General features: G+C 38.8%; 1 protein-coding gene across 1 annotated transcript in view; it reads left to right on the top strand.

The window, feature by feature from the left end:
- Nucleotides 1-8026, top strand: part of LOC136863399 (ankyrin repeat and death domain-containing protein 1A) — a 421997-nt gene extending 413971 nt beyond the window's left edge. The window contains exons 12-14 of the mRNA XM_068226437.1: nt 572-770; nt 4884-5012; nt 7748-8026. Of these exons, the coding sequence (XP_068082538.1) occupies nt 572-770; nt 4884-5012; nt 7748-7836 (417 nt within the window). The 3' untranslated portion in view covers nt 7837-8026. The remainder of the gene's footprint in view (nt 1-571; nt 771-4883; nt 5013-7747) is intronic.
- The last annotated feature ends 1559 nt before the right edge of the window (nt 8027-9585 follow it).

Here is a 9585-nt window from a genome sequence, read left to right on the forward strand (position 1 = left end):
CCTCTTAGCTTCTGACCAAGAAACATTCTCCCAAAAATGACAAGCTTAACTGTGGCGACGGATTGTCGCGATATGTCTGACTATATTGAAATTCTTCCGTCCACACAAAACTGACACTGTACGTAATTTATCATTCACATATATCTGTATTTATATTATAATCAAGAAATCATGATAACTAGGGCCTATCTCATCCGGGTACAATACACATAGCATATGTTTGAACATTTCAATAGACAAATAATAATAATAATAATAATAATAATAATAATAATAATAATAATAATAATAATAATAATAATAATAATAATAATAATAATAATAATAAAAAAAAAAGAATACTAATAAAATTACACTAATATACAGGTGAAAGTCTAGAGTAGGGTTTTGCTAAGGTGCTGTACTCCCAGGTTTTAAGTGCACCTGCCGGCGAGCATTTCAGTTTACCTATTGACTAGAGAGGGTTAGCACTAGATGAGCCACTCACCTTTTAGGTGAGGAATGAAATCATGTAGATAGACAGATAGGATAGGGATAGTTGTATAATGATGTACCTATACCAATGTTTCAGGATTGCGACCTGGAGCCCAGCGTTAGACCCAACACGACGTGGCGATCCAGTTGCGATGGGCATGCGAACAATGAGCGGCTGAGAGATCTGCTGTGGAAATTGGCCTACAAGCAGCTGAGTCCTGGAGAATGGAAAAGACTTGCTCACCACTGGGCTTTTACGGAAGAACAGATCAAAGCTATTGAACACCAGTACACAGGTAGCGTGAACAATTCCTTATTACCTCTACTAGAGCACATAGCCATTGAAGAAAGATATCGTCTTCCATTGTCATGGAGATAGGTCTCTGATTATAACATTACTAAAATGCGTCACTGTAGCTTTAAACTTTTCAGTTACCGAGCTCGATAGCTGCAGTCTATTAAGTGCGGCCAGTATCCAGTATTCGGGAGATAGAGGGTTCGAACCCCACTGTCGGCAGACCTGAAGATATTTTTCCGTGGTTTCCCATTTTCACACCAGGCAAATACTGGGGCGGTACCTTAATTAAAGCCACGGCTGCTTCCTTCCCACTCCTAGCCCGTTCCTTTCCCATCGTCGCCATGAGACATATCTGTGTCGGTGCGACGTAAAGCAACTTGTAAAAAAAAGTTCCAGTTTTTCGAACGCCAAATATAACACCTAAACACTATCACATACCTGTAGAAGAACATGCTATTGAGCAAATACTGGCATATTTCGTTCTTGATTGAACATCATCAAATTCTATCAAATCAAATTGGCTTTAAATTGGTGAAAATCGTTTAGAATTGTAGAAACATTTGTGATTTTACATTCTAAATACTTGAAAGTTAGGAATCATAATGAAGTGCTCCACTAGTCCAACAAAGAGTGCGGGGTGGTGCAATGCTCTGTCACTGGTGTGCGGGCAGCTGTTTTAAAGTTATATTAACTAAGTCGGCAATAAAATCCACGGCTTCCATCTTTAAAATAATTGAATCAGTTATACAGTCAATAGAAATCTTCCCCTTCCCTTCGCTGATTTTAACACACCCTAATGGGGTCGCGGCTGCTAATTGTCACACATATGAACTTGGTCCTGTTCTACAACCGGATATCCTTCTTGACGTCAACCCTACGTGGAGGAATGTGTGCAGTATTAAACATTTCTTTGCTGGCTGGTAGTGTGGTGTGTAGTGTGTGTAGGAAGAAGAGTATCGGGACAAACATGGAATCGACCAAGGGACCTTCTCAACCAAATGCTTATGCGTTGAATTTTCACCGAAGAAGAATTAATAATAATAATAATAATAATAATAATAATAATAATAATAATAATAATAATAATAATAATAATAATAATAATAATAATAATAATAATAATAAACGATTTTACGGTCATCTGGAAAGAATGGACGGAAGAAAGTTAACTAAAGAGATCTTTCACTTTTTTGATTCAAGCACCAAAACCAAAATTCCCTGGTTTAGAAATACCAAAGAAGACCTGCAATGCTACATTATTATTATTATTATTATTATTATTATTATTATTATTATTATTATTATTATTATTATTATTATTATTATTATTATAACCAACTTCGTATTCTATACCTGTCATTCAGTCCTCTTACGCTTCTACCGACTTGATCTGCTAATTCTCATATCACACTCATTTCATTTTCTGTTAACCTATTGGTGGGTGCGTGCGCTGCTCACACTTTTTATGTGATTTCGAAAGGATTTTTGTTAGACAGTATGGAGCTCCATCTTTTCAAGTAGGTTATTATTCGGTATATTTGCTAATTTTTATACTTTTCATATAATTGAATGAAGTCTGGACTGCGCTCCCCTGCGACCACATTTCTACTGTGGGACTCAGCACTAGAACGAAATGATTGACGTATTAGGCGTAAAAAAAACATCTAGTGTCAATCCTCACTGTGGCCTTATTGCCAACGTAAAAGGTTTTTATTGTCATAATCATTCAATGAGTCCAACAACCTCAGATATGGAAAAACTTACTAAAATTAAAATAAAATAAAGTAAAATTAAATTCATTTAATCCATAACCGGTTTTTGAAATCTTGGTTTCATCATCAGCGGAACATTGAAATTAAAATATTGAAATTCGTATAATTGTTTCGTCTTGATTTTGAAATGTAGAGGAGAGTTGTGATGTCATCAAGATTAAAAAATGAATAAGACATAACAGATATTTTCAAACCTAATTAATGTACGGCAGTAAAAACGTACCTTACAATGATATGAATGACTAAACGAAGATTCCGAAAACCGGTTTTGGATTAAATTATTTTGAACCGGGCCGAGTGGCTAAGACAGTTGAGGCGCTGGCGTTCTGACCTCAAGTTGGCAGGTTCGATCCTGCCTCAGTCCGGTGGTATTTAAATGTGCTCAAATACGCCAAACCCGTGTCAGTAGATTTACTGGCGCGTAAATGAACTCCCGCGGGATAAAATTCCTGTACCTCAGAGTATCCAAAAACCATAAAAATATTTTTTTTAATTTTTTTTTGCTAGGGGCTTTACGTCGCACCGACACAGATAGGTCTTATGGCGACAATGGGATAGAAAAGGCCTAGGAGTTGGAAGGAAGCGGCCGTGGCCTTCATTAAGGTACAGCCCCAGCATTTGCCTGGTGTGAAAATGGGAAACCACGGAAAACCATCTTCAGGGCTGCCGATAGTGGGATTCGAACCTACTATCTCCCGGATGCAAGCTCACAGCCCCGCGCCTCTACGCGCACGGCCAACTCGCCCTGTATCAAAATATTTAGTGGGACCTAAAAACAAAAACTCTTATTATGACTGACGACAGAGGTCGTTTTTAATTTTAATTTTATCGCCTGTATCAAGTCAGCAGGACTGTTTAAAACGGCTTTAAATACTAATGCTTGCAAAGGAAAAGATATTACTTCATTTTGTGTGTTTTCTTTTAAAATATATACATTAAGTGTTATGTGGTTATCATCACTAATTGGGACTGGCGGGTTCGAACCCCACTGACGGCAGCCCTGAAGATTGTTTTCCGGGGTTTCCCATTTTTACACTAGGCAAATACTGGGCTGTACCTTAATTAAGACCACGGCTGATTCTTTCCCACTCTTAGCTCTTTCCTGTCCTATCATCATCATTAAGACCTATCTGTATCGATGCGACGTAAAGCAAATTGTAAATATATAATAATAATAATAATAATAATAATAATAATAATAATAATAATAATAATAATAATAATAATAATAATAATAATAATAATATCAGTCTTGCAAATCTCAAACGAATTGTCGACATAATTTCTTAGTTAGTGACTTTTAGTATTTCAAATCATTTTTCATGAACTTGACAAAATAATTGGTTCTCGAAATTCCCATCGTTAAGCCCTGACCTCTTAGATGAAAGTTCATATTTGTATTTGCCGAAAAGGCGTCCTAAAGGGGAACGCGTAGGAATATATTTGTTTAATTTTAATAAAATCCCCAGCAGTGATGATATTGTAGGATAAATCTTATGTCATTCGAAGTTTTTGAGAGGTGAGGTGAGAAAGTACCTCATCCATCACTGGTGAAGCTACTGGTTCCGACGTAGTAGAACTGAAAATGTTTTCTTCATTATAACTTTTTCTGCTTCCATTCTATGGTCGGCAGTTGAAGAGTGGGCATCGGCCTAGAGGAGACCACGGCTGCTCCGTGGTTCGACGTCTCTGCACTCCGACCACGGCTCTAACATGGCTTTGTGCCTCGGCATTCGGGGGACGGTGATGGGGTGGTCCCTACCGTCGGCTGTCCTGAGAATGGTTTTCTGAAGTTTTCCATTCTCCTGCACTAAGGCGAATACCGGAACAGTTCCTAGTATAGGTCACAGCCGCCAACCACCTCATCTTCTCAGAAAATCTCCTTGGACTGAGAGACGGCGTTATCGTCCCTCCACGAAGGGAATGAAAACTATTAATAGTAGTATTAGTAGTCAATTTTATGTCTATCAATTATTAGAATGTAACGATTACAATTTTATGAAGAAATGATGATGAAGACGAAACATACACCCTGCCCCTGTGTCAGCCAAATTAACCAATTATGGTTAAAATTCCCGACCCCGCCGTGAATCGAACCTGGAACTCCTGTGACCAAAGGCCAGCAGTAAATTACGAGTATAAATGTTGTAAAACAAAGTTGCAAGTACACATTTCAAACAAAGTATTCTTTGCAAGCAATTTGATTAGGCTTTTACTCAATTACTTCATAAATGTGAACACATTTTGCCATGGTAATCTCAAAACAATCTTACATTCAAAATAATAAAATCCTGTTAACTTCTCTACAATATTTACGGATAAAACGTTTGCCATTACAGGTCCGTCCAGTTACAAAGAGCATGGATTCCGCATGATGCTTATCTGGGCTCATGGGCTGTTACCACAAGCGAACCCAATTAAGGAACTCTACGAAAGTCTCACGGCGATCGGCAAGAAAACGGTGGCAGGTAAGTAGAACAATGTATTCTGCTTCAATCTGTTGTGTACAGTTTCAGGTGACTTACGTTAGGTAAAATTCCAATTTATACAAGCCAGCAATTTCAATCGCTACTTCATTCACGGATTAAAAGTTTTCATTATCTTCTATAAAAAAAAGTCGAAGTTGTATAATAATAATAATAAGCCACCGCTTTTCGTAATAGACGACGGAAAGGAGTCTCTCAACATAGGACATGGATCAGTGACCACAGGGCTTCTTGTTGAGTCTGCCTTTGATTCCACTTACTTGTGGCAGTCTCTTCACGTTTGTCTTCCGATAATCCCTGTTGGAGCGGATGGCGGCAGAATACACCCATAGTATTCCCCGACTGTTGTAAAAGGCAACTAAAAGTAAGCCGGGGTTGAAGGTCAGGTTGTGAGTTTCACTAATGGAAAAAGTCCTCTCAGTTTTAATTACTGCTTTGATGGGATGAAAATTCCTTATAGGGATCACTGTAAGTACCTAGGTGTTAAAGGAAAGATCTTTGGTGTAATCACATAAAAGGGGGTTGTAAATAAAGGGTACAGACCTCTTCACATCATTATGTGGGTATCTAGGGGTTGTAGTAAAGGTGTAAAACGAGAGAGCATATAAATATCTGGTAAGACCCCAAATACAGTAGAGGATGGTTCCAGTATATGGGACCCTCACCAAGATTATTTGATTCGAGAACTGGAAAAAAGTCCAAAGAAAAGCCGCTCAATTTGTTTCGGGGAATTTATGACCAAAGAGTAGCGTTACAAAAATATTGCAAGGTTTGGGCTGGGAAGACTTGGAGAAAAGTGGAGCTGCTCAACTAAGTCGTATGGTCCAACCTGTTAGTGGAGAGATGGCGTGGAATGTCATTAGTAGACGAATACATTTGAGTGGTGTTTTTAAAAGTAGGAAAGATCAAATTATGAGGACAAAGTGGGAATTCAAGAGACAAAATTGGGGCAAATATTCGTTTATAGGTAGGGGAGTTAGGGATTAGAATAATTTACCAACGGATTTGTTCAATAAATTTCTGAATTCTTTGCAATCATTTAAGAAAAGGCTAGGAGAACAACAGATATGGATTCTGCCACTTGGATGTCCGCCCGAAATAAATGTTGATTTATTGTTAATTGATTATCTTGGCAGCGTGGGTTGGTGACCACTGGTACCCTACCTGAGTCCGGCATTAATTCCGCTTACTTTTGTCAGGCTCCTCGCCTTCACCTTTCCTACCTGACCTCCATTTGTCAAGTCACCTTCTTCTCTGACACCAACGGTGTTAGGTTTGCGTAGCTTAAGGAATCTTTCATATTTACGCCCGTCTTCCCTTCTTTTACCGGTATGTTTCTTCGAAGTATTGGACTTCTTCCATTCTTCCTCCTATTGTTGGTTAATAGAGGACGGTTGCCTACTTGTACATCCTCTCAAATCGTTAAATATATCGTTACTTTATCGTTACCTTCCATATCCCCCTTTGGATCAGTGGTAGATCACAAGAGCCGTATTTCTGACTCACCCTGACCTGACAGCCATGAACATGAACATTAATAAACTCATCTTTTGAAGAAGCAGGAATAACTGAATTTTCGCTAGATAAAGCAGGAATGCACACACTGCAAAGAAAAATAAATCCATATTTTTTATTAACAGTGATATGTCTCCCCGTTTAGGGGTGAATGAAAGCAAGAAATTCATGTCAGTAGATTTGTCCAGCCACGATGTTCTGCACCTTCTAAGTCCAGGCCGACCGTCAAATTCGACCCTGAGATATGATGTGCAACAACCGATCTTTCCCATCGCAATAAGGGGTCCAGTTACGATATTTTCCGATATTTCAACTTTCACATTCTTGAAAGTTGACGCTTTGCACTAGCTCGCAGCATGAATTTATTATCTGAAAACTTGTCAGCCCCCATGAGTGGAGCCTTTCTGCTTGGTGTGTACCTAACATTCAAGTGGCCTCTTACGTAGCAGCCCGGTCACCGTTGTCGATAGTGTAGGTGACCACCGAGTTCTTCTTCTCCATCTTCTTCTTCTTTTTTATTATTATGTCCGACTCGTTGGCTGAATAGCCAGCGTACTGGCCTTAGGTTCAGAGGGTCCCGGGTTCGATTCCCGGCCGGGTCTGGGATTTTAACCTTCATTGGTTAATTCCAATGGCTTGGGAGCTGGGTGTTTGTGCTGTCCCCAACATCCCTGCAACTCACACACCATACATAACACTATCCTCCACCACATTAACACGCAGTTGCCTACACATGGCAGATGCCGCCCACCCTCATCGGAGGGTCTGCCTTACATGGGCTGCACCCGGCTAGAAATAACCACACGAAATTATTATTATTATTATTATTATTATTATTATTATTATTATTATTATTATTATTATTATTATTATTATTATTATTATTATTATTATTATTATTATTATTATTATTATTTCGAACAAAGGCACACTTCATGGCAGGTTCAGTCCAATGTGCAGCCGCTAACGAATAAACATTTCCCCCACTGGGAGGATTGTAAGCTTTTCACAGCGACACCAATCACACTCTTTTCTTATATTTGCTATTATATGCTCATTAATTATTTTATTATTTTCATTTCACATCTTTCTCGATGTGTGCTCGCTCAAAGGAGTAATTACTATAGTCGATTAAGTGAAAAGTTTAATGGAATACTAATTCATTCTTCTAAATTCTCACGATTAACTTTTTTATATTTCAGATTCCATCCGGAAGAAGTTGGACGAGGAGAATGAAGGTCGATACAGCAAGAGAGGGAAGAGAAAATGTCACTCCTGTCATCTCGTATAGACGACACGTTTACTCATTGACTGAACCAAGTATTGAACGATAATTGATGCCTTCCTGCTTGGTGTGTACCTAACATTCAAGTGGCCTCTTACGTAGCATCCCGGTCACCTTTGTCGATAGTGTAGGTGACCACCCCTAGCGCAGTTAGCTTCCTGCCCTCCCAGAGGGAAGTTTTAGACAGCTGCTCAATAAAGCATCTGAAAGTGAGTTGTAGACTTTGCAGAATATATCACGAGATTTTTGAGAAGATATATCCTGTAGTATTTTGAAAACTAAAAAGGGAAAGCGAGCCTATTTTTACTGTCTAGAAGCCGATCTATCTGTGATTAAGTACACTGTAACACCTTACTTGGAATATAATCGTCCCTATGAGTGGTAATATTTTAATAAAATGTAGATAGAGCTGTACTGATGCTCAGGAGCAAGTTGAATTTGGGATATATTTGAGATATTTTGCTGTATTGATATAATGAGAGCTCCAGAATATTCATCTCGAAGGAATCTGAAGTTCGAGTTGGATGTATTTTCACTATTTAGAGAATAACAATACATACATATATTATCATTATAGACTGTTATGCCTTTCAGCGTTCAGTCTGCAAGCCTCTGTGAATTTACTAAACGTCGCCACAATCCTCTATTTGCAACTAGTACTGTGGCCTCATTTAATTCTATACCTCTTATCTTTAAATCGGAAACTGAGTCTAACCATCGTCGTCTTGGTCTACCTCTACTTCTCTTACCCTCCATAACAGAGTCCATTATTCTCCTAGGTAACCTATCTTCCTCCATTCGCCTCCGATACCTCGGAGCCAACCGAGACACTGTCTCAATGACGCAGGTTTTCCGAGACCCACCAGCATCCACGTCGGCTAATCTTAAATCAAGAGAATAACTACCTACAAAATTAAATAAGTAATGATAATAATATTGAATTTATAAAAAATAAATAATGATGATATTATTTTGTTCTGTTTTGTCGGTTTTAGGAGACGACGAGGTGCCGGAATTTTGTCCGACAGGAGTTATTTTACGTGCCAGTAAATCTACTGACACGAGGTTGACGTATTTAAGTACCCTCAGATACCACCTGGCTGAGCAAGGATTGAACCTGCCAAGTTGGGGCCAGAAGGCCAGCACCTCAACCGTCTGAGCCACTCAGCGCGGCAATATATAAAAAGTCAAATGCACATATATTAGCTGTTATTATGTCAATGTCTTATTGTAGTCGAAGCTATTCAAAGAACAAAGCCTTCAGCACGAAGATATATTGCTTTAATTTTTCAATTCAACCTCTTTCGGTCGGCAACCTAGTAATATTTCGGCTGTCGGTTTGATCGGAATAACCGAGTTACGCCACGTTATGTCCTCTGGAACCCTTGACATTCATACCGACAACCCTTTTACTATAAAAAAGCATGTCAGACTTTTATTAAGGATATTTCTAGAAATTTCTCCTACCTTGTTACTTATCTGTATTTTCGCGTTTCTGATCTTGTCTATCCCGCCGACACCACACATTATCTCAGCATTTCCAACTCTGGCGCTTCCAGTTTCCGCTCCCTTATTCGCCCATGCCATACACCATTGTAGGTCTCTCAACTGATTTATAGACCTTCCTTTTCCATTTTTTCACTTGTTCTTCTATCGAAAAACACTAGTGACATCTGTATGTCAGTTAATCTTTCCAGCACTTATTCTGCACGCGATATTTGATACCTAGTTGCCATCTGAGGTGTTATTGGATGC

This window comes from Anabrus simplex, chromosome 1 (assembly GCF_040414725.1).
Source record: "Anabrus simplex isolate iqAnaSimp1 chromosome 1, ASM4041472v1, whole genome shotgun sequence".
In the NCBI taxonomy this organism is placed as follows: domain Eukaryota; kingdom Metazoa; phylum Arthropoda; class Insecta; order Orthoptera; family Tettigoniidae; genus Anabrus; species Anabrus simplex.